General features: G+C 37.6%; 1 protein-coding gene across 2 annotated transcripts in view; it reads left to right on the forward strand.

Moving 5' to 3' along the window:
- MOV10L1 (Mov10 like RNA helicase 1) overlaps positions 1-23546 on the forward strand; it is a 39369-nt gene extending 15823 nt beyond the window's left edge. The window contains exons 8-26 of one of the 2 annotated variants that reach the window (XM_074869332.1): positions 95-287; positions 2823-3017; positions 3710-3821; positions 5299-5476; positions 6104-6174; positions 6549-6640; positions 7426-7484; positions 8012-8127; positions 11516-11612; positions 12699-12877; positions 13383-13529; positions 14223-14344; positions 15179-15278; positions 15719-15883; positions 17362-17535; positions 18310-18459; positions 20058-20165; positions 22563-22700; positions 23451-23546. In XM_074869332.1, the coding sequence (XP_074725433.1) occupies positions 95-287; positions 2823-3017; positions 3710-3821; positions 5299-5476; positions 6104-6174; positions 6549-6640; positions 7426-7484; positions 8012-8127; positions 11516-11612; positions 12699-12877; positions 13383-13529; positions 14223-14344; positions 15179-15278; positions 15719-15883; positions 17362-17535; positions 18310-18459; positions 20058-20165; positions 22563-22700; positions 23451-23546 (2492 nt within the window). The remainder of the gene's footprint in view (positions 1-94; positions 288-2822; positions 3018-3709; positions 3822-5298; positions 5477-6103; positions 6175-6548; positions 6641-7425; positions 7485-8011; positions 8128-11515; positions 11613-12698; positions 12878-13382; positions 13530-14222; positions 14345-15178; positions 15279-15718; positions 15884-17361; positions 17536-18309; positions 18460-20057; positions 20166-22562; positions 22701-23450) is intronic. The other variant, XM_074869333.1, reaches the window with a different exon arrangement.
- The last annotated feature ends 2563 nt before the right edge of the window (positions 23547-26109 follow it).

A 26109-nucleotide genomic window follows, 5' to 3' on the forward strand; every position in this document is an offset into this window, starting at 1 on the left:
TCCTCAGACAACCTCTAGGTTTGTTTGAGAAGACTTGCCTATGCTAGCCATAGCAATTATGGTAACAGAATTTATTGTAATCTGTTTACTACAGAAGAAATTAATTCTCAGGATACAAACTTATCAAGGACAAAAGAAAACTCTTCCTTGCTGAAAGATGAATATCTGCATAATAGAGAAAATGAGCAAAGACATGTGGAACAACCAATAAAGCATGCCAGTATTACTGGAGAAATTGTCATACCACCAGGTGGAAAAACATTCATAGTGATCATATGCACAGCTGTGTAAGTATTTATTTTCATTGGTTCTGACTGTTACAATGGAAACAAGTCATAAAAATTGACTTCATAGAATCATAGAATACCAGGTTGGAAGGGACCTCAAGGACCATCTGGCCCAACCTTTCTTGGCAAAAGCACGGTCCAGACAAGATGGCCCAGCACCCTGTCCAGCTGAATCTTAAGTGTCCAATGTTGGGGAATCCACCACTTCCCTGGGGAGATTATTCCAGTGGCTGATTGTTCTCATTGTGGAAAAACTTTCCTCCTGTGTCCAGTCGGAATCTCCCCAGGATTAACTTGTACCCGCTACCCCTCATCTTTTCTGTGTGACTCCTTGTAAAAAGGGAGTCTCCATCCTCTTTGTAGCCACACTTTAAATACTGGAACATAGTGATAAGGTCTTCCCTAAGCCTTCTCTTCTCAAGGCTGAACAAACCCAATTCTCTCAGTCTTTCCTCATATGACAGGCTTCCCAGTCCTTTGGCCATCTTTGCGGCCCTTCTCTGGACCCTCTCCAACCTGTCCACAGCTTTTTTGTATAGCGGGAACCAAAACTGAACACAGTATTCCAGGTGTGGCCTGACAAACGCTGAGTAGAGTTGAATAATGACTTCTTTATCTCTTAATAGTTCCCTTATTCTCTGAATATTCTCATAATAGTTCCCTTATTCTGGGCAGAATTCTCTCTGGTGTACAATAAAGCAAGCCAGTACATATTAGCAAATGATGTGGAAACCTATATTAGACCTTGAAAGTAGTTAGCATTTTAATGCTTGATTCTGATTTTTGTTGAAAGAAAATACAGTGGGAGTAGATAACTTCTCTTAAAAAAGCATAGTAAGGTGAAGATAATGACTACAGCTGGTTATATTCTTTTCAGGAAACCCATTGCTCCATGAGCACTAGAGCTAGTGTAGATTTCCTGGGAATTTTTGTGTTATGTCTGATATGTTTCTTCCAGTCTGAGTACCCTGACATCATATTCATGTTGCTACATGACTTGATCTCAGACTTCCCTGTTGTGTGATATTCAATGCGGGTTATGTATGCTGAAATAAAAAAGAAAAGAACGTTCTTCCTTAAAGGTGTAACTTATAGAGGAAGTGGTTTGCAGATCTTAGAAAACTCTTGAAAAACAAAGTACTTGAAATACTGTAGAAAATATTTTGTGGATTTAGTTAAGAATAAAAAGTGGCTTTGTGTGAACTCTTTCAGAATTCAAGTAGGAAGCTCATGATGGAAAGCTTATTTTCATGTACTTTCCAGTTACTTCTAGCTGTAGCTCTACAAATGTGTACCACTACCATTGATTCTTATGATTATAATTTAAAACTTGGACAGGGGAAAAAAAGTCAAATGGTTTCATTCATCAAAGTAACACTGCATTAACTTTCACACTACTTCTATTAAGATTTGAAATAGTGAGACAAGGGATAGAAATTTTCTTAGGAGGATGATTTAGCTGCAATTTGAAAGATAAGCTGCAGGCATGGCCTGCCTTTGTGGTAAAAGATGGGTAGAAAGAACAATTTAGATTTCACTGTAGATCTAAATGCCACAAAGTCTGAGAATCTTCTAATAATATAGAACAATCCACACGAAATTCCATAGGAGGCTGCAGCATGAAGGTAACAAGCGCTTGCCGGCCACTGCAGAGACCATAGAGACTGCAAATTTAGACCATAAATCTGGACAGTTCAGTGTCTGCACAGAGTTTGTGTATCAGAGAATACCAGGTTATAGCTTCAACCTGAGAAGGTAGTGACAGTTGACATGAAAAAGTGGTACCCCTGCCAAAGAAGTAGTAAGCTGGAATCCTTCAGGGATGCATTTATTTCAGGCACATGGTAACAGTGTTGGACTCTAGTTAGTGCTGAGGAGAGAATTGGGCTCTGGGTAGTGCTAGGATGAGTTCCTTAAGGGATTTCAGAGCAGATGGTGTCTGTTAGATCTTTTGTCTTAAGGTCCTTAGAAACCAGTCTGAAGAAACTGTTCCCTCTTTTTTTTTTATTACTCCTCTGTCACTCCTCAAGCACCATTTACACATATAAAGTGCATATTTCAGAAATAAAGGAGCTTTCCTACTTTCTCCACTTGATGTGTTTACAGTTAGGGTTCGGTTCTGAGTAGCCTTAAGCAAGGTGGAGGAAAGCTGTTGCTACAAACAGTGAAGGTATATGCTACAAGTTCTTCTAGAAATGTTTGGCTAATCTTTTTCACTAATAGTAATTCCAAGATATTTCTTGTGACAGAAGTATTAATTCTGTACCTAGTATGTTGAGGGGAGGGATTTTACTCTTTACCCAAGCTTTTAATGGAATTGGGGTTTTGAGATTTTTACTCTTTTCCTCTCCCCCAATTATTCATGATACCTGGATTGAATTCAGGGTGGGGAGTATGAGGAATTACCTCAAGTTAGCAGTTCTTACATGTTACTGAAATGAGAATCTACAGTTTTATTTTAAAAAATACTTACGGCTGGGGGAAATAAAGTGTGAACATGATGGTTTTAAGAACATAACTTCTGCTTACTTGAAGAAATCCTGGGTACAGTAAAGAACTCCTGTTGCTTGGTTTTTCTGACTTTACTGTTGGACGCTACATTGAAGCCACTGTAACAAATGAAGAAGAATTACTAATAGCACCTGTGGAACCATTTTCTCCAAGAAAGCCTAAAATTACTGCAGAACCTCAGCCAAGGAAGACAACAGTGATTGCCCCTAAATACAGGAGGTACTGTCAATCAGAGAAAAAAAAACCACTTACCTAATACTGCTTTATTTGGTATTGCTGTATCTGTTCTGTAATGCTGACAAAGAAAATGTGAAACTGTGAGAGTCTGTACATGTTTATATAAGTATGTTATAAACAAGATAATTGTGGACATTACTGATAGAAGAAATAGTTTCAGTAATGACTGCTTGATTTCTTTGTAGATCTGTCAAGCAGGAGCTCTTTCTACTATATAATGTGATAAACAAGATGAAATACTGTTGCATAGTAATTTACAAGTAACAATTGTGTTAGTAGGAAAAAAGATGGAAAATTGGAAATAGCTTTCTGAGAGTTAGCTTCTTAACTCCTCAAGCAACTTAGACATCTGTATCTGATAAATGTTTCCCATCTTTCATTCAGAACTTTTCTTTTGCAAATAAGCTTCTATTATATTTACAGTATTTGATTAGTTATAAAAATACCCCTAAACTGAAAAAGCAGACACCCAGTGCTTTCAAATAATCTGTAACTGGAACACTTCTCTATCTTCTCAGTATAGCAGACTTCTCAATTGTCACTTTGAATGAATCATTGTGTCTGTCATGTGTGTGTTGGTTTTATAGCCTTGATGATGTGGCATGTTAACTAGCTGTTTTTCACATAGGTAATTTGAGAAAGCTAAATGGTATGTCATACATTTTTTGTTTTAGAAATCACAGAAAGTTGCCAAGCTTTCTCCCGCATTATACCGTACCAGATGAGCTAAGAAAATGTGTGGAGCAGAACTTAGACATACTGACCTTTCAGCCTCTCCTAGCAGAGGTATGCAAGTATACGTTTATATAAGAAAATATATTTTATGTGTGTTTCTTCAAGCTGGCCTTAATTTAGCAAAAATATGTAGCCCTTAGTGTAAAAGAAGATGTTTTAATACTGTTACCAAGTAGACTTAAGACTTTAGTCTGTACCCAGTAACTTTTGTGGGTTTCAATATGTCACAGAATTCTAGCTTACAAGAGTGCCAAAGAGTAAATGTGAAAAACTGAAGAGGGAGTAGAAGTATACTGGGAGGCAGGGGGGGAGGGATATTACAGAACCCTAACAAAGATTCCTCTTCACTCTCACTTTTTAGGCATCATTGGAAAGGGTTTTGGGGGATGTCAAAACAGTAGTCCAGAAGTTGTTTCATAGCAAATGAAAGCAGAAATTCTTAAGTTATACCAGAGGATTCTTTTCTCGTTGTTCAACACTTCTTTTTAAAATCTTCAAACTTAATTCACTACGGCTTCTTGAAATTCTTCCTGCAAGTATAGTGACTTTGGAATATGTTAAAAAAAAAAAAAAATAAAACAAAAACAAACAAAACCCCCCTGAAGTCTAAGAAGAATATTAGTGATTACTTCTCCAAAACTTTGTCCTGATTTCTGGTAGGACATTGCTGCAACTCACTTTTTTTCCCCCTAACTTTTTAAGGACTTAAACTGAGGCTGTTACTTAATTTTTCAAAAATGTAAAAGGCTATACTGTTTGCTTTCTAAACAGCTCACACAAAATCTGAGATCACAGTGTTAAGACAGCAGGTTAGCAATCCTCTCTCAAAGAGGATAAAACTCTGTACTGTTTGAAATAATTTTATACTGAAAGCCTGCCATTAACAGTAACTTTTTTTAATCACACCTTAAGTTGTGTCTGGTACTGGTGATTGAAGTCTGCTCCACAACGCACTGCTCATTTGCCTTGTATTTGAGTGGGAAGATACCAAATAGAAAGCATTCTGTGCTATCAGTCATTGTTTAGATAGAGCTTTGTGCTGTTGGAGAATACCTTGAGAGTGAGATGGGAGAAAGCTCCAAGGGAGAAGGTTCAGGTTCTTTGAGTCTGCCATAAGTTGTGTAATCATCAGCCAGGGCCAAGACTGACATGACTCTTATCTCTTCACCCATCTCTGCCCAGTTCACTTAGATTTTATGATTTCTGGGATTGCTGAGCACAGAATTCAGTTTGTAGGCTGCCCCTGAATTCAGATGTTGAAACTGCCATTGTAGGAGGGAGAGACTTAGTTAACTCTTTATCTGACTGGCTATTGCATCTAAGTGCCAAGGACTATACTAATTCTGCTTTAACTGCTGGGGGAGTTTAAAATAGTAGCTAGTGTATAGATACGTGTGTTAGGTGCCTTAATTGGCAACCCAGTTGCTGTGCAGTCTGTCTTAGGAGGTGTTTTGTATAATGTTAAGAATAGTGGGTTCCATATCTTAGTGTAAAAATTACAATAATGTATACTTTTCTTGGTTTTCAGCATCTTAATCTAGATAATTATAAAGCAAACTTTTCTACTCTCTTGTGGCTTGAAGAGATCCATGCAGAAATGGAGATCAAAGACTTTAACATGAGTGGGGTTACTTTGAAAAGGAATGGGAATTTGTTAGTGTTGGAAGTGCCAGGAGTGGAAGAGGGCAGACCTCGCCTGGTTACAGGTAGTAATTAATGTGAGATAAAGCCAAACAGCATATTTATCAATATTTTCAGTACAATACAGACTCCATTGCTTATTCATTTGTTTAAAGAAGTCTCTCACATACTTGAACACAAAGTTATTAATCTAGGTTACTAGACAGGTGAACTGCACTGTTAGTGTCTCAGTGTGAGTCTTACAGTGGCTGCTGTCTGAAGCAGCATTGCATGTGTCTGTTCTTATGCATGTTCCAATACTTTAGGATTTTTCATGTACAAAAATTGGTGGGGCTTTCAGAAAAAGATAAACTCTGCAATGTAATAATAACTTAAAAGACAGTAAGTGTATAAAAAACTGAGAAAGTAGACAAAATTTAATTCAGAACGTCAAATAATGTAATATACAAGATACTGTTTTCAGGAGGTGTTATCTGATAGTGTCTATATTAGGTGCCTTTTAAAATGTAATGTACAACTGCATATGGCATTTCAGAACAGGTACTCAGATACAGCAACTTTGCTGAAGTTAGTTAACATCTAGCATCCTGCAAATTCTTAGTTTAACCATGCCAGAGAGGAGGAAATTAAGTGCTGCTGTGAGAATTTTACTATTCCTTGTAACAGTAACTTTTAACTTTGTTTACAATTAGGTGATAAGGTGATACTGAGAAGTCAGGTCTACTCTGAGCATATAATAGAGTACGTTGCCTATATTACTGAGGTAAGCAGGGTGTATCTTCTGTTGAAAATACTGTGATCCACAGATTTTGAAGGGGAAGCTGGGAATTCATGGAGTTACAGACTAGTTTAACCTGACTTTTGGGAAGCTAGGTTTGTTTTATCTACATTCTGAGTGGTGATTTTGTATTTTTATTGTATTTTTTGAAGACTTTGGCTTCTCTATTCTTTCTAGATTATAATCTTTACCTGCTCTGAAAGCCCTCATAACATAATCTAGATATGCAATATGTTGATAGGTAAATCTAGGTGTTCTGTTTGGAGGTGGCAGGGGGGTGTCAGTGCTCTCAGAGATGCTTCTTTGTGTTTAAAGCACTAAACCTTCCATCAGTAAACTGACTTTTATCTTCACAACAGATATGTAATGAAGATGTTACTCTTAAATTTAACGCAGACTTTGAACAGGCTTATGACTTGGAACCCATGGATGTGGAATTTGTTCATTGCAGGTATTTTTATAAGCTTGCAAAAAGCTGCATTTAATTGTCCCTCTAGTAAAATGACTATTAAAATATATGTGACTGTCAGTTGGTTGTTTTGGTGGATACAGACAGAAGGACATAATTAACATCTTACCAATTCTTTCACCCTCAACACACCTTTGCCACTACATTTATTGGTAAAAGACTGCAACTGTAGTCACGATGTATAAAGAATTCTTGTCTTAAGCCTCTCTAAATGATTGCACCATTGCCAGGCAGTGAAATGGTGGGGAGGATGAGGTGGGGTGTTTTGGTTTGGGGAGGGGTTTCTTGGGTTTTTTTAAGGAAAAAAAAAAAAAAAATCAATGTGGCTGCAAGACTATGCAAAAAAAAAAAGTCTGCTGACTTGTTAAGAATTGTTAACCTTGTTAACCACCCATCCTTTTATACTTTTGTTTTATTCATGGGATGTTATCTATATACAGTTGTTTAATCTTCTGTGTAAAATCAGCTTTGCGGAGAACTTCCTTGAAAGACTGTCTAAGTCTGGAACACCAGGCCACCTTTGTCTCATTGAAGAGCTAGAGAATATATGTATCAATGTTATTTGCAGCAAAACTGTTGATTAGCACTTCTGCAGCATATTTCTCAGTAGGTGCTTCTTTTAAAAAAAAAAAAAGTGGTTTTATATAAAACTCTTATATGCACTGGTGCAGAGTAAAAAATACCAGATACCTTGTAGGTTTATGCTGTTGTAGTTTATGGAGATGTAAGCTTCTACTTTAATCTACAAATTAATGTTCTGATAACAGGATTACTAGCAGGCGATGCCAGTTGGCAGTTGAGCAAGCTGTCTACCTGGGTGAAAAAGGTACACTTCAGTTGACTTAAGCTGTCTAGAGGAGTTTGTGGGGAGTCTGAGTTTTATATTGCTTTCACATCAGGGCATAGTGAGAAGAATGCATTGCAGTTTGTTCTTGGGGGAGTTTTCTGTAATTTTTTTTTTTTTTTTCAAAACCAACTCTGAATGTAGGTGTCATCAGAATGATTTCATCTGTTGGTCATCACAGGGGAGAGGCGTGGAAACAAACTTTTGTGAATTGTTTGAGCCAATAAGGATGGTATATAACATACTGTTGTAATAATAGCAAGTGAAATGGCAGTGTTTTGTGTTACCCTATAATTTATTAAAAAGCACTGAGTTTCTGTTTTATGGTTGAGTAGAAGAATCCATATGAACTTCACACAAGTCTTTACCACTTTTATGTTAGTTCTGATAAACCAGTTTTGGCAACTCAGAGCAAGCTGATGTATCAGCAGTAATGTTAATCAGCGAAATGTGCAAAGTCTTTGTGTGGCTTTCAAATTTCTCTTTCTCTTTTTCCTCTAAATTTGAAGTGTTATTTCCAGAAAGGCTTGTCTTACAATCACCACAAGCTATCAACACCCAGAATACTACCAAGTATTGTGTTGTTGATGATGGACCTGAACAATGTTCCCAGCAGGGAAGTAAGGTATCTATTCTGTAATTGTTCCTTAAACTGCTGAATACCATTCAGATTGGTAACAGATATTTTTAGAAAGGAATTGTATAGCAGACTATCAAAGCATCAAAGTCATGTTCTGCTGCTTTCTGATGACAGAAGTTTTTGTTTACTGCCTGGGGATAGGGGATTTTACGATGACATACTATTAAGCTAATACTCCCCTCTCAACTGGAAAGTGTTTATAAAAAACCAGTATGGTTATAATTGGAATTGTCAGATTTGCCTTAGACTAGTTTTCATAGCTACTATTGAGTAAATACTTAAGTCCTGTCACTGTGGCAGGAAATAATTTTATGATAGAAGGTAATTATCATATTCTGAGTAGATTTATCCAGGCTTCTTAACTGCTAGTTAAATTATATGAAGAAAATCTTTCTTAGAAAAGACTTCAGAAAGTTACCTAGTCCTCCTTCCTATTTGAAGCAGGACTGTCACTGCCACTAAATCAGGTCAGCTTGGGGGCGGATGGGAGGTGTTTTGGGGTAGGAGCCTCTGCATAACCTGTGCTTCACCACCTTTCCACTCAAGATTTTTTCCTAATTCACAGTATGAATCTTCCATCTGCAACTTGTGGATGTGGCCCCTTCTTATATCATATGTGACTACAAAGAAGAGTTTATGTCTTTTTTTTTTTGGTAACTCTGATTTAAGCCATCATGAGCTATTAGACTGCCTCTTCACCTCCACATGACCAGACTGAAAATTCAAGCTGTCTCATACTCTCCAGCTCATAACAAGAATATGATACTGGCTCATACACAGTTCTGGCATCCACAGTAACCCATGATCCTAAAAATTACTACTGAGGATTGCTACTCAGCCAGTATGTTCTCAGCCTGTCTTGGTTCACACAGTTATTCAATCCCAGGTGTGCAGCTTTCCACTTCTCCTCACTGAGCTCTCTGTTGGTTCTGTTGCCAAGTTTCTCATGGTCCCTCTGAACTGAAGATGTACCATCAGGCATTTGAGGTATGACTTCTGATTTTGTGTTGTCTGCAAATTTGTCGAGGGTGTTATTTGGTCTCATCCTAGTCATTGATGAAGATACTGAATAATATTGGTCCCAACAACAACCCTGGGTTTCTTAGCTTTTGACCAGCTTCCAGCTGAGTATCAAACTATTGATTAATACTCTTTGAGCCCAGTATTTCAGTCACTTTTCAACTCATCTAACTGTTGATCTAGCTAATATGTCTTCAGGCTACAAATAAGAATGATATGATAAGTAAACCATTTCAAAAGTCTTGCTGAGGTCAAGGAGTGTTACAATGACTGCTTTTCTTTTGTCCATGTAATAGTCTCTTCATTACAGAGGAAAATCAGGTTGGTCATGAAAGATCTGCCCCTTGGTTTAGCCATGTTGGCTATTCCTGGTCACCTTTTTTCCAATCATGTGAAGGATATGGAATCCAGAAGGGTGTGCTCCGTGATATTCTCAGGGACTATGGTGAAGCTGACAAGCTGTAGTTCCCTGGGTCTTCCTTGTCTGTCTTAAATTGGAGCAACATTAGCTTTTGCATGCTGTCAGAGACATTCCCTGGCTTGTCCTGATTATGTTTTTATTGTAGATAATAGGCAGCAGTGTGCACAAGCATATCAGCGTGGTGAATGACATCTACCCTGTGTAGTGTCTCTAAGCATTTTGCAGCATGGTCCTCCCCTTCTGTTACTTTTCCATTTCCTTCCCATACTTGTTACTTTACACAAGAGTCTGGAGGGCTGCATGTGAGGCAGAAAAGACATTTGAGTTCTTTCCCATATCATCCATCAATAAACTGTCTTCTTTTACCCATCTGTGAGCCTCTGTGATCCTTGAACTGTCCCTCTTCCACCACCACATTTGCTAAATCCCTTTTTATTACTCTGTTCTTAACACATTTTAGCTTCAGCTGTACTTTGATCTCTTTGACCTTCCTGATTTTGTCCAACTGTCCAAGCAGTGTTTTTATATTTTGCCTGTCCTTGTTTGCGCTTGTAATAAGCTTTTTATAAACTCATCAATAAGCTACAAGCTTAGCTAAGCAGGCCTTTTATTGAAATTCCTGATGATCTTGTGGAATGGGGTGGTTTGTTTACGATCTCTCAGTAAGCAACTTAGCTCTCCTGGGCACCTTTTTCCCCACATGGTAGCTTCCCAGAGGATTTTGTCTGGTGATTTCTTACAGAAACTGAGGTTTGCTCTAGAAGGGCCAGAGTTCTGACTTTGCTGCTTTACCTTCTTAGCCTTCATCTAGTGTTACAATCTCTGCAACAAAAGCTGGTATATGGACACATTCTCTTTCCTGTATATGAGCAACAAGTCTAGTAGAGTGTTATTTCTGATCAGTATGTCAGCCATTTACATCAGGAAGCTGTCACCAACTCAAGTCTAGGAATTCTAGACATTTCCTGGGTGAATTGCAACAGGTGTGTAAATGACTGACATCTCATGGAAGCTGCATAACCTGTGATCAGGACACTGATGCCCATTGTTTTGTCAGAAGTCTCATCCATGTTGTCTTCCTTCTGGTGGAGACTTGTTACAGACCACCAGACAATATTGCTGCTGTTCTATCCTCCTGTGGTAACAACTCAGACACATCTCTAGTTTTGCAATTAATAATGTGCAATCAAGGAGCTCCTGCACACAGACCCAGAGCTGTGCTGGTGAGAGCAGCAGCACAGCCAGTTATTGTTCTGCAAGATGCCTGCTTCTTCTGGGGCCTTTCTGTTTGACTCGAAGGATGGTGGAGAACATCACCTGGGTACCTCATGCTTACCCCAGAGCTGTATGATCCTCCCCTTGATCTATTCAAGGTGTCACTAGTACCCACATGGGTAAGTAGCAAAGGGAGTAGTCAGGACTAGATGAGTCTTGTGGTCCTTCCATGACGTCATGGCTCTGGGGAAGCAGCAAACACCTCTGTCCTGTACAAGGAGTAATCAACCTCTTATCACTCATCACTTCACTGGATTAGGATCAGTAGTAATATGATTGAGGCATCTGGTCCAGAACCTTGCAAACACTACGTTCCCCACAAGCAGTTTTCTCCCGTGCTGCAATCTGAAAGTGGTATCATGCTTAGTGGTATGGAATGTGAATGTTAGCTTTTGTGGAAGGAAACAAGTTATTCACCCATGGCTTCAAAATCCTCATCTGAGCCTGCAAAGCCAAACTTTTAGAAATCTTAAGGTGGGAATTCCTACCACCTTCTTCTCCTACTCTATCTTTCTGTCTTCACAGTAGATATTCTATTTAATGTGATAATGTTATTTGATGGGAAAATGAAACCTAGCAACTTCAAAAGTGTTAGTGAAGATAGTTGCCTGTCATCTTAAGGTTATAAATGAATTTATCTTCACTTGCTGTTTTCAGGTCAAAAAACTGCAGAACAAACAGGCGAAATGCATGGCATCAAGGGAAATGAACATAACAGATGTGATGAGAGTAGCTGCACAAACAAGCCAATGTGGTATACTTTAATACTTTATATTCAAGTATAGACAGTTCAGGATTGTAAACACATCAGTAAACCAGGGCTAAAATACCTTTTAGATATCCTTGTGCTCTGTCCTTTAAAGACAAATTCTAGAACAGTACTAGCAGGAAGTTTCATTGGAATCTTTCTCTGTATTACTTAAATGTTTATCTCCAGTTCATAGAATCACAGAATGGTTTGGGCTGGAAGGAACCTTAAAGGGGTCACCTTCTACTAGAGCAGGTTGCTCAAAGCCCATCCAACCTGGCCTTGAACACTTCCAGGGAGGGGGCAGCAAACATCTAGTGATATATTCTGTACTCAGTAAACTATCATTTCCCAGTCATTTACTGGAAGATTTTTGGTCATGTTCAAAGCTTCCAATTTGTTACTGGGATGCTGTGTCTCATACTTGGGATAGCTACTTTACCAAAGATGATAAAACTTTAGAAAAAGTTTTCAGAAAGCCCAGGTCATTCCTATGCTTTTCTGAAAAGTATGACCTTTAAATATCAGTGTACTTAATTGACAAATCAGGTGATTTTATCACTTTGTAGCAATAGGATGCCTAAAGAAATACTGAATGGATTACCTAGAATGCACTTCTGTCCAAGGGTTAGTAAGATTCTGCTGTGGAAAGCTAAAGCTAGACTAATTCAGACAGGATTAATCAAAAAATTTCAGTAGTTGTGACTTGCTACTGGTCATCTAGTACTCATACTATCCCTGAAGTACCAGTTACTGAAAGTTACTGAAATTTTGCTGTTCTAGGACAGAAAAGTGAGCTTGATGCTAAAATGGAGTTTTTACATGTTAGTGGGTTATGTAATCATAGTCCTTTTCTGGCTTTGAATTTTATTAATTTTATACAATACACCTCTGAAATATGCTTCTGAAATATTAATGGCTTATTTTCTACATGCTATTCTATGAAATCAGAATTCTTGAGAAATTCATTCGTTCTTACCACATAAGGAAAATGAAAAATTTTTGAAGCATAATGTGAATTGCAATTGCTTTAATCTGCATATGTTAAAAATATTTATGTGGAGTTTTAATATATGCTTATCTTGATTATAGTGGGTGAAACTGTGACACTTAAACAGGGAGCTGGTGAATTTTTCAATCCTATGCTGAATGAGCAACAGAAGCTGGCAGTGAAAAGGATACTGAGTGGCGAATGTCGTCCAACACCTTATGTTCTCTTTGGACCACCAGGAACTGGAAAAACGTTAACAGTAATTGAAGCTATTTTACAGGTAATGGTGGATGACAAATCAGTCATCTCTAATCTTTTCAGTGTTGGAACTCTTACAGTCATTCAGTAAGTACCGCAATATTTTTTTCCCAAGCAGTTTTCAAAATACTCTTTTTAAGATCATTTTCTATAGCTCTATGAAAGAGGAAAGATCTTGATATGGATTTAACCGAGTTCCTGAATGGCTTATTTTCAGGCCTTCTTGTCTTTAAAGCTGTAGTGAACAGTATCTAACTTGTGATTCTAGTAGTGTGTAATATATTCATGAAGCACAGGTATACATTAATATGATAACCATTAGTTAATTCCCCTGTCAGTACACTCAGTTTGAGAGTACTTAGTCCTGACTGTCAAGACTGGTGTTGTTGAACTGCAAAAAGATGGATAAATATGTGTATGCAAAACTCCTAAGGATTCTGTATTCAGTGAAATAAAATGAGCATGTTTGAGCTATTGCTACTTCTCTAAATAACCTGGTTTTTCAATGTCCATCTTCTTTAATGTAGATATATTATACTCTACCAGATAGTCGAATTTTGGTTTGTGCACCATCAAATGCTGCAACAGATCTGATTTGCTTGCGGCTGCATCAAAGCAGTCTGTTAAAACCAGGAACTATGGTCCGAGTTAATGCTAGCCTCAGGTCAGAAGAGGTAAGTATTATAGATACCTGCCAGTTAATATTTCCATTTTAATATTTTGATCTTAAAATACTGATTTAATAATGTAACTGCCAGTGCTTATTAGGCTGGTTAGGCTTGTTTAGGATCCAGAGTATGAACGTATTACTTCAGCTTTTCCAGAAGATTAACTGGAAAGTGTTGATCATAGTCCTTAATTTGATTGTATGAGCATAGAATCTTAACCTTTTTCCTGCAGTGCTTGACTCCATAAGCAGCACATAATGTATCGGTGGGACTTTCAATGTAGCAAAATGCTTTGACTTACAAAGCAATCCTAAAATCTGTTACTGAAGACAAGTCTTTGTCTCCAAATTAAGACTACTTACAAGAAAAGTAAGCAAGTAGGATTGTCATGTTTATGCAGTACATGCACAGTGTGTGTATGCATTTTCTATATGTGTATATATTTATATACATATGTATGTATATGAAGCATCCATATGTTCAATTTTGATCCTTACAATAAAGAAAACGCAGAAGTCTTGCATATATACTACTTTGTTTAGGCAAATTAATGAAGAATTCATTTCAGTGTATGAATGGGTCTAAATCTAAGTGTTTTGCTATGCTTCTAGAATAGTTTTCAGTGGGCTTTTTTATTCAAATTAAAAAGTTTAGTTTGAGTGGCATTTTGTTTTACAAAATACCTTTTTGTTTCTGCAGCAAATTGATGACATGGTGAAACCTTACTGCAAAGATGGTGATGATATTCAGAAAGCATCATGGTTCAGGATAATAATTACCACATGCAGCACTGCAGGACTGTTTTATCAAACAGAAATACGGTAGAGCACTATAGATAGGAATATCACTGAGATAGATGGATGCTACAAAACCCAGAGCTTTTAGATACCCTCTGTACTATAACTTGAGCTGTTTTAATACAGCTGATTGCATGTGCCTCTTTTGAAATTGTCTTCCTAGCAAACCACTTGGTTTTAGTAATGTTTCAGCAGAGACTTTCTTCATGGTAAATTTAAGAATTATCTTGAATAATGTTAACAGCTTTTGACACAACTTCTCCTCCACTACCAGTGGGAGCCTTGAAAATTATATTGCTGTTGACAGTCATTTTAGCTCAAAATGATTGTTATACTAAAAATTATATTGTATTTGGTTTCTATGAAGTCACCTTTACTAAACAACCACCATGTCAAGCGCTGTTAATTAACGATTTCTCTGATTTTGATTTTAACTTTGTAAAAGGACCCTCTGAAGCCTAACTGGCTTGAGTTGTTCAGTAGAAGCAAAGTCTGTGGATTGTCTTTGCTACACCAAGTGCATTGTTCTAATTAAATAGCTGAAGGAAGTTGAGAACAAAGAAAGCTTTTCTAATTGTCTTAACCTTGGTATAAACAATACTTTAATTAAACTAGATAACCAGTGGTTGTGTATATCAGATTACGTAAGTGAAATCAAAGATGACAGGTTAAAGTTACCATGTTGTTTTTTGCATAGTCCACGTTGAAAATATCCATCTTTGCTCTGTGTGTGTGTGTGTGGAGTTGCCTGGCATGCTTGATAAGGAAGTTAACAGAATTGCTGAGGTCAACCACAGGGTGGCAGAATGAACTAATCTGAAAACAGCCCTGTTTTGGGTTCATGTTATTTAATTCTAGGCTTGGACACTTCACTCATGTGATTCTGGATGAGGCAGGGCAAGCAAGTGAACCAGAGAGCCTGATTCCTCTTGGGTTGATTTCAGAAGCTAATGGACAGGTAGTTGTCTTAGCATCATTTACTGAGAGGAAAAAAGTTTTGATTTACTGTTTTAATTTTTGTGAATGATGTAGAATGCAAGCAGCCATTTCTTGGTAATGAGTATGGAGTTCTGAGTACTTGAAATTAATCCTACTCATCCACAATATCCATTTCCCATGCTTAAACGAGTTGTTTTCCATCTAAAACAAATCTGTATTGGTAGGACAGAATTCAGTGTGTGGAAGATGTCAAAATAAAAATATGCTTTCTTAGTTTAAGACAACAATGTACTTCTGTCCTGGGCCTAACCCTTCTTCACAAACACAGTAGATGTTTGGAGGAAAGCAAAATGCTTGATATAAATTGACCTTGGAATTCTGAAATGTGTATGTTATTGAAACTACTTTTTTAATAACTGTTTTACTACAAGATGCATTTTTTTTTAATTGCATATACAGATAGTTCTTGTTGGAGATCCAAAGCAGTTAGGGCCAGTAATAAAATCTAAAATTGCACTGAGTTTTGGATTAAATATGTCCTTGCTGGAAAGACTGACATCAAGAGAGATATATCTGAGAGATGAGGATGCTTTTGGTGCCTGTGGAGCATATAATCCTTTGTTGGTGAGTAAAACTACAATTTTAATTACTTTTTTTCATCAAAATCAGAAAAGGAGAAACTGTGGTTCCTGCTGTTTCTTTAACACCTTTTTGCTCCCTGATGCCTAGTGATAAGTCTAGTTTGAGAATTAGTTCTCTAGGAAAGCTTGATTATTTTGAACATATACTCTGAATAGCAAGGATGCTGAGCCCCTCCAGCATGTTAAACCCTTCTTTGAAGGAGTTATCTATTCTTAAGCAAAATGAGTCCAATATGGTGCACAAAGCAGAATTCTAAATAACAGCTTCAAATTCCCTTCCATCTCCATTGTCCACATTTACCATAACTTCATAATTTAATTTTCCACAAATGACCAAGTACAACTTCTACTTTTAAGACAAAGGAAACAAACTTAAAAGCAAACAAAGCTTAACAAAGCCTCTTCTTTAAACATAAAGATTAATTTTGAAAATATCATATTTCAGGAAGGGAAAAAAGACACTGTGCCTGTTTCTTTATCACCTCTTCCTCTCAGGGACAGCTTCCCAAAACTCTTGTATGGTGCAGTACCTAAAGTCTATGCTAAGTGGCAGAGGTAGCACTGTACATAAACAAGCACAGATGTTTCAGCTGCTTTAAATTATTGTCTGAATCTGAAATATAGGGCTAAAGTTAAACTTATTGAGATGTCTTTCCATTCTCATGGTAATATACTTTGAAGAATTAAACTGAGAACAAAAGATGACTGTATGACCATGTAAGCAGAGGAGAGAACAAATCTGATGGCAGACTTTAAGGGGAAAAAGTGGGGGTATTTGGCCCTAGGCTTTAGGTTGGGTTCAGCCTACTGAAAAATCTGTCATGCTTCCTCCTAAAATCTTTCATTGTTGTGTTCCTTATACAATGCTTAAGGAGAATTGGCTTAGTGAGAGGGCTTTAAGGATACCAATGGACTTGAGTAGCATATGTTAGTCTTTTTACAGGACATATTTTTTTCTAGCTGGTTATTACTGACTGGAATGCTTCCTTAAGGCGATTCTTTCATTTAAAGACAAATCCATTTCTGGTTTCTCAGGCCAGCTACTATCAGCTGTTCTGATGCTCCTTTTCTGCCTGTCAAGACTGCCTCAAAAAAACAGGTTACATCCATGGAAACCCTGTTAAAAGAACCTGACTCTCTTAAAAAAAGAGAATGCGCCTATAGAGCAAATGTTTGAAGAAACTGGAGAATGAATTCATCTATCATGTACATGCAGTTCTTTTTTTTTCTTTTTTCCTTTGGAGAGGAAGGAGATAGTCCTTCAAAAAACTACTTTTATTTGGTATTTACTTTCAGAAAATCACACCTGCAGTTTTTGCCTTTAATACAGTTCTTTGGCAGCTTTAGAAAAGCTAGATGCTAGAGGATGGTAATGTAGTATCTGCTTGGAAGCTGTGTACTGTGAAGTGTGATGTATAATTATCTGTTTTGAGTTACAGATTTTGTGTTTTGGTTTTGCAGATCACAAAACTTGTAAAGAACTACAGGTCACATTCTGCATTGCTTGCCTTGCCATCTAAATTGTTTTATCATAAGGAGCTAGAAGTTTGTGCAGACCCTTCAGCAGTGACTTCTTTGTTGCACTGGGGGAAATTGCCCAGGAAGGGATTTCCATTAATTTTTCATGGAATAAGGGTATGTAAAATGTTTGTGTAGTGAGAGTATGAATAAGAAAGCCTGATAGAAGTTTGTTGATGTTGTAGATGAGTTTTCTTTAGAATGAATTGTAGAAGGGATATGAAAAAAGAATGAACTTTCTTTTGCAAGTAATATGACTTCCTGACCATCTGGTTTCAGAAACAACTACTGAAGTCAAATGTTTGCTAAGAACTTGGACAGCTGCCCATTGAATTGTATTGTGGAGGCATTTTGATACAAATTTAAATTCATAGCACATTGACCAAGATGGAGCTACAATCACTGCCTTTAGATTGCTTTTGATGAGTTTGCTACATTAGAATGAATACAAGCCTCTAAAACTAGAGAATTATTAAGACTTAAATAGGCAGGGGAAAAAATAGTACTTTGGGAAAAAAGGTTTTCTTCAGTCTTCTGAGAAGTTACTCAAAACTGGTAATATTTACTGCTTGGAGAGGCTTGGTTGTGAACTCTTCTGCCTTGCACAAAAGCAAGATACCACCTTGGTAATACCTACTATTCTGAGTTGAGAGTTAACTCATTTGTTGCATGCTTGAAGTACTGTTGTCATAAAATCTTCAGCTTAAAAAAACAGTATAAAATGTTAGGTGGTGCTTGTTCATTGGAATGCATATGTAGTGAAGAAGAGAAATTGTATGTAACGTTACATCATTTTTTTGCATTTAGGATGTATAAGAATAATCTGTTAATAAATATGTAGTCACTTCTACACCAGGTCTTCATCTTCTTGTTTCCTTTCCCCTAATACAGGGCAATGAAACACGTGAAGGTCACAGTCCTTCATGGTTTAATCCAACTGAAGCAGTTCAAGTAATGCAGTACTGTTGCCACCTTGCTAAAAATGAAAATGCTGCAGTGTCAGTGACTGATATTGGAGTGATTACACCATATCGTAAACAGGTGTAACAGATGTCTAAGAACATCAAAGTTGCTGTACTTCATCTTGTGACTTTAGATTGTGGCTGTGGTTTGTTAAAGCAGGGAAGCATACCTCAAAACTTCACTGATGTGTGTTTTATTACACAGTGTATTATCAATCATTAATGATGTTTCCACTGAAATCTAAACCTAAAGACAGCAGTAATGGCATTCTACTTTCTTTAGTTTTAAAAATCAGGAAACGATTAAGGAGAAATCTGCTTGCAGTTTTGGAGACAGAAGCAGATTTTTTTTCAGTTGTTGGGAATAAAGAGTGCGAGTCAAGAATTTATTATCCAACAGCTGGAACAGCAATCTAATTCTGGCACTTGCTGCACTGAGTGGAACAAAAGGGAAATGCAGTGAAGTAGGTGGCATGTCACCTTGTTATGGCTTTGAGGAAACTAGAGGAATTGGGACTTCTTAGCTGTTCTGTAGTCAGACATGGAATTTTGTGCTGCTGTTTAAACCTCTAGAGAATGTGGAATGTCAGCTTCAAATGCTGTGGTTTATTTTTAAAACTATTTATATTCAATTCTTTAGTATGCAATGTTTGCTTTCATTTTAAAAAGAAGATTAAATCTCCTTTCATTTCCAGAGGATGCTCTGGACACTGTGCCTATTGTTTTTCTTGATGTTCACATCTTAGTATTCATGGCCTTCCATGCCTGGGTTGGGGGGAAACACTGTGAGCTGTGTGGAAAAAGCCACCACCTTTTGAAGAAATCTAACTAGCAAATTAGAGCTCTGCCTGTACTGATCCTACTGGTCAGGTGTATGCACCTGCCTGTGTTTATAGTTACTACTTATTTTTTCAACTATTTATTGATGTGACTGAACCTCTTGTGCTCCCTAAAACACATCATTTAATGATTGTCCTTCATCTGCCTATGATGCAAGACATACAATAGTAATATCCACTTCAAAAAAGTCACCTTGTATTGCAGGAATGCTTGTTAGAAAGTAGTCACTGACTGTAATCCTCGGTTTAGCCAGGTGTGATTTCTTTCTTGGTGAATTTCTTGGAGCTCTTAAGGTATAGTCTCCAAGCAGCTTTTAGGAGATAGTAATATACTGATCCCACATATACCAGCATTCCAGTGTGTGAGACTACTTATTCTTTCTCTTTTGCGGAGGGTACTTAAGGTCACATCACACTTCTGTCTTTCACTCTGCATGATGCAGCTGGCAAGCAAAGGTAGAATCTCTGCACAGTTCTCTTGAGGAGCTGGGGGAAGCTGCTTGCCCTACCACAGCTGTGGTTTGGGATATAATGCACATTGGAGGAGGAGGGTTTATAGCTCCATTTTCTTCTCATTAAGATCTAGATTATTAAAAATCTCTTGATTTCTGGTTTTAAATGATGGTAGTGAGTACTTCTTCTAAGTTGTGTAATAAGTGTGATATTTCTTAGGAGAAGTTACTGGTTTATTTTAAAACCTTACTAGTGGATGAGGGCTAAACTTGGTGTAGGCATTCCCTGTGACATTGCATACTTGTATATATAGTATGTTTTCAGTTTTGAAGTAATCCACTCTCAAATGTGAAAATAAATTCCTTCAAACACTTTTTTTTGGTAGGTGGAAAAAATTAGATTTCTTCTAAGAAGTATTGATTTGGCAGACATCAGAGTTGGCACAGTTGAAGAGTTTCAAGGGCAGGAGTACACAGTTATCATCTTGTCAACAGTACGTATATTTATTGTGGTCCTGTGGAGAGTTTTCGTATGTGTCTAGTTCTCTATTTCCTTTTTGATACAGGGCTTTTAAAAATAAAAATTAAAAATTTAAAAGCTATATTTTTGTCAGTCTGTCACAGTATTTGAAAACAGAATAATCCATGCTATGTTTCTACTTCAGTACACTAGTCACAGGCCATCATTTTAACAGTACATCACCTTGATTCAGAGTTGGTTTTGCTTGACTACATCTATGTAATTATGAAGGTATAGGGGCATAAACTGCATCACTACAGATTTTTAGATAACCATGAAAATACAGAGGTATTTGGTTTCATTCTTTGCAATAAATGGGACTTTCAGAAAAGTGCCGACAAAAGGGAGCATTTGGGAAATGTGGGAAGATGCATGTTTTTGGAAAGATGATGTTTGTGCCTTTGAGCCTTGCATTTGATAGAGGGGGAAGGAGAGGAGAGGATTGTGTCAGAGTGCTGGGAGGGAGTTGCTGTTGTTATTTGGAAGCTGGCAGCCCTTGTCTGTCACCTTCTTTTGCAAACTTGATGACCTGTTTGCTTCATCAGATGCCTGTTTTTTCTGAAAGATCTCAGTGCATGTTATCTGCAGGTGACAGACAAAGATGTAGTCGTAGTTTTCAGGCAGTTTAGAGTGTGGGAATCCTGTCTGTAGCAGCTGAGACATCAGGCTTCAGAAGACTGAGGTTGAGCTGAGGTTAGATGCAGGCATATGCCAGTTCCCCCTCTCTAAATGCTCCAGTGCATATGTATCCCTGGTATTTGAATTCACATGAAAGCCGCATGAAATAAACACAGCAGCTTCTTTAGGGCCTACTTTTCTGCCCTTTATCTTCTCAGGCATGTAAGATTGTTGACTGGGGCTCTTGACAGGAGACTTTTCGTTGTACTATGAAGGAGAAATCAGTGTGGAGCGGAGAAGTGTAAGCAGCAGCTTATAGCTACTGAAGCTTTTTGCAGACAGCTTCTTGCTACCAGAATATGTGATACCAATCCTTTACATTCTGAAACAACATCCATCAAATGCACACTCTTGTAGGCACACTGAACTCCTGGGCAGAAGTAAAAATCTGTGCTGGATCAGTGGAAGAGACAGTTGGGAAACTTTAGGGAAAGGCTAACTTAATACTTTGAATCAGCAAGTGATATAAGATCAGTGTACATGATTGTGTTTGAGGGTTTAGACTTTTCTGGTGGGTATTATGAGCCCTAGATAGTTGTATTTCTACAGTGTAGAATTCAGTTCAGAACACAAAAGAAGTCTGCATATGCTTGCTTTTTTCCAGATGGTAATGTGGTTTTGGTGCAGTAAGTCTCTAAAATAAAAAATTCAAGTGTTTGGAATGTGGAGCTCCAGAAGGGTTTGTGACCTGGGATCCCTCAGGGCTGGGCTGGTCAAGAATGTACAGTACAGGCAGAGCCTGTATAAGTCTGAGTAATGGCATATAAGGCAAACTGATCAAAGGAGGAAGTATAGGCCAGGAATTTGTAGCTGAAGATATGACCAGTACTGGACTACTTCTAACAGGAGTACATAGGATTTCCAGGAGAGAGGAGGATAAAATAGCTGTGTAAACAACCAGAACACTGGAAAGCAACCTGAATGTGGGGTGGAGGAACAGCTGGTTTTTGGGGAGTCTTTTGTGGTTTGGGCAAAGAGTTTGTGGGATTTTTCTGGCTTGTTTTTTCCCGAGGGCAGTGGTACTATGGTTACTTCCTTTGTTCTGTGTCATACCATAGCTTTTCAATCCACCATTGTATCTCAAGCTAGTTCGAGGTATGTACTATGGTCCTATTTATAAGAACTCATTCTTTAGGTCATGAAATTTTTTTTAATCAAAGATGGGTTCAAATATAGATAAAATAGATGGAGGTGAAAATGTAATAAGCAGTAGTTATAGCATGTTGCTTTGGCTGTTTTTTCTAAGTTAAATCAAAGCACACCGGGACTACTGAAGAAGGCTTGCAGAAACACAGACTGAATTGCCATTCCAACTATCAGAATTAGAATACCAGCAGCTCTAGCATTTCTTAGACTGAAAAGGTAAAATCACTAGTTTTTAGGAAGCAGTTTTGGTATCTTGGGTTTCAAATTACAGTGGATAGTCCTGATGCTAAAATAAAACTAGTACACCATTCTCTTGAAATTGCTGAAGTTGCATTAGCAGCCTGTTGGAGAATACACCTTCTGTGGGAAGGCCAATGGTGGGAAATAGCTAGCTCCCTGAAATTTGGATTATGAAGTTAACTTGTACATTGATGATGCTGAGCTGTGGGTTGCTGCAGTAAGCAAATATCATGTTAAAGTTACACTATGGCTAGGTAAGTTGCTTTCTCATTACTCTATTTCTAAAATTATCCATAATTAATTTTAGGTGCGATCTCATGAAGACTTACTTGGTGATGACAAATGCTGCTTGGGCTTTCTCTCTAACCCAAGGAGATTTAATGTAGCAATTACTAGAGCAAAAGCTTTACTGATTGTCGTGGGAAATCCTCATGTTCTTGTGAAAGTAAGTTTTGGTTTTATATCTTTAATTGCATGTGGTATTTGCTACAGGAAATGAAAATTGGGGTTTTAATCTGATGTGAGGGAATATCAAATTATGTTAAGAACTGGTACATTGTCCTCAGCCTGCCTTCGGGAATATCTGAATTCTGTAGGTTCCTATGAGTATGGACAGTTCAGGCACCCACACAGCAGACTTCCAAGCACAGAGGTAATGCTGATCTGCACCTATGGGCTTCTACCTCCTTTTTCTCCCTAGAAGAGGTCAGAACCTCCATGCAGAAGTTCTCCAGCAGCCTGCAAGTCCAGTAAACATGTGTTGAATAACCTTAGGCAGTCAGATTCTTCACAAAATGCAGTTGCTTCACTTTTGAAATGGAGGGTGGTAGAAGTGATTGTTCCCAATTTATGTAACAGCCTCATCTTGAACCCATATATGGTCCTTCCATAGGAATAAGGTGAGCTTTTCTTAATATCTGATAAGATGTTATGTCTGACTTTCTGGATAAGAAGGAAAGCAGTATTACAGAAATGGTCTGAATAGAAAGTTTAGTCTCCCTGCACCTATGTGCAACAAATGTAACTTACGCGGCTGTAGGTATCTTCCTCCCACGTTAAACCATTCTTGCACAATTTGTAGAGTTCTGCTTCTGGAAGAGGTCCTCTTAAATCTCCTGCATTCATATGCCATGTTAATTTGTTTGAAAACTCGCTTCACAGATCATTTAAATTAAACATTAATTTTCTCTTGTAGGATCCCTGTTTTTGTGCACTGTTGGAATACAGTCTAATGAATAGAGTTTATGTAGGTTGTGACCTGCCTTCGGAGCTGGAATGCCTGCAGAAGTGAGTGTCTGGTCTTCACTTTAACCTTGCTAGATATGGATCAGTTTACAGTGTTTTTAAAGATAGTATCATTTGAAAGACTGATAAATACAACAACCTGTGATTATCATAGTAGATTTGATTTTGCATTCTTAAGTACTGTAAACATAACATGTAACGTAACCACATTTTCTCCCACCCCATAGGAGTCTGAGCATTAAATATTAAGTAAGAGCTGTCATTGACTTCGGTATTTTACATATCCCCAAATGATCCATTATGTATTTGACCATAAGGATTTGGGCGTGGGGGGTTTCAGGGGAAATGTTTAAGGTGACTTTACTGTAATTAAATTTGCTTGAAGATTGATTTAAACATGGCTCTTCTAGTAACACATAATATGTTGTTAAATGGGTGTTATCTACTAGATGAAACCTCTTTTTCCTTAATCAAAATTGTTGTTCATAGAAAAAAATTTGGTTACTTTTCCTTTTCCTTTAATTGACAGGTGTGACTAGTTTGCATTCAGTCCTCATCTGTTCTGAAACTAAGAATACTTAACAGTCCTGAGGAAATCCAGCACCTTTTGCCCTCAGAGAAAGGCACATGTTTTGAAATGGTTAGAAGTTACTCCAAACAAGATTTTTAATACTTTAAATTTCAACTTTTTCACTTCTTAACATTATTAAACAGTAGTGGCAACTTATTTGCTTTTTTGTTTAAAATGCATATGATGATATGCCTCTGCATAGAACAGTATGCTTGAATCTATAACAGTATGCCTGAATCCTCCAATCTTCAGAACAAAAATATCATTGAACTCTTATGTTAGCTTTACCTTATTCTGTATTTTTTCAGCTTCTCAGTTTTCTCAGACTTCTGTAGTGCCTCCTAAAACTAGACCATCCCAAGGACATGTCTTGTAATTTTGTTGTGGGAGTGTTAACGGTAATACATGAACAATGTGAACTGGAATGATACATGAATATCTCCACTTGACTGATTTTGAGTATCTTAAGCCAAGCATGTGTAAAAACCCTACTTCCAGTTTTTAAGGCCTTTTGTGTATACAGCTGAGATCACACAGGATTTTCTTGGTTTTCCACTGCAGTCCAGCTATGTGCTGTGGTGTATGTTAGAACAATGTCTGAAATGGTGGGTTAAAAGAAAGAAAATTAAAACCACAGTTTGTGTTTCTTCAAGTACACTGTAGAATAAAGTATCTTGTTTTATTTTGACAAAGTTAAAAATAACTGATGGGTTAGAAGTATTCCTGCAGTCAGCTTCATTGGGCACTGTGCTGTGCCCTTAAACAGTGGTGTTTTTTTTTTTCTTGTCCTCTCCTTGGTGATGAAGTCTTGCCACACAACACTTTAGAAATAGCTGGACAACTTGCCAGTGCGTTTAGGAACTGCCAGTACAACAAGATGGCTTTTTGTACAGACAGAAGTATTTTGGATAGGACTGTAGCCTACAGAGAAACAAACAGAGGGGAAAAAAGATATCAGGCTTTTGTTTGCTTGTTTACAGTCTGCTCATCACTTCCATTCCTGGTCTGCCCTGTACTTATTTCCTCTGCAACACACAATATGTAGATACTGTAACTTAAAAGATGGCAAACATGGTAAAACATCAAAGCCAGATGCTACATAAGGGTACACTGTACGGTGACACATAGTGTGGTGAACCCAGAATTACCTCTCTCAAACTGTCCCGTGTGAGTGTGTCCCATCTGAGTTGCAGCACTCCAGACTATTCAGCCCAGCCTCCTCAGCACAATACTGTGCTGCTTAAACTGTGTTCACTCATGACAGGCCAGAATAGATGGTTGGTGTTGCTGAAAATACCAGCACCAGTGATGCCCTGCCAATATTCTACATCAAACTCAGGGAGTTGTTTAACTAAGAATCTGTCCTAGTTGTTGCCTGTTGAAAGAGTCTTGCTTCAGGATTGTGTTGTGCCATACTACATCTCTCAAACCACTGTTCAGACGTACCCCTGCTCAGACTTCCTGCCAACCTCATTCTTTGTCAGTATGCTCATGCTCTCTTCAGAGAACAGTGAAGAGATCACAGTGGAGATGGATGATGATTACTGTATCACAAGATCTAATTCAGAACTTTTAGCATAGCAAAGTAGCAGACGATTGGTTATACTGTGATACTTAATAGGTACATGTTTAATAATTTTTAACTGTAAAGTTTGCATGTTGACATCAGTTTACTTTTGTGGAAACTACTTGATTTATCTTTGAACATTGTGCTTTTATTACTCAGCAGAAGTCAAATGATAAATGCCTATTATCATATATGGTGTTTATTTTTCTAGAAGAGTTCTTAGTCTAAAGGGCAAGTACACATTTTTGAGGGAAGAAAAAAAAAAATCTTTCACCCAACAACTACATTTTGCCAGTGGAGAAACTCATATTCTTTTCACTGATAACTGTTCTTACTGTAACTCATATCATCCACAACTAAAATGGGAAAACCTTTTCCCTGAGTTACTAAGAATAGTGTCTGACAGTCTTAAGTGCTTTCAGAGAAGTGCTTATGCTTCACCTTTCTTTCTGCCTACCCAGCTGCTACTGA

Source organism: Strix uralensis, chromosome 5, assembly GCF_047716275.1.
Source record: "Strix uralensis isolate ZFMK-TIS-50842 chromosome 5, bStrUra1, whole genome shotgun sequence".
Lineage (NCBI taxonomy): Eukaryota > Metazoa > Chordata > Aves > Strigiformes > Strigidae > Strix > Strix uralensis.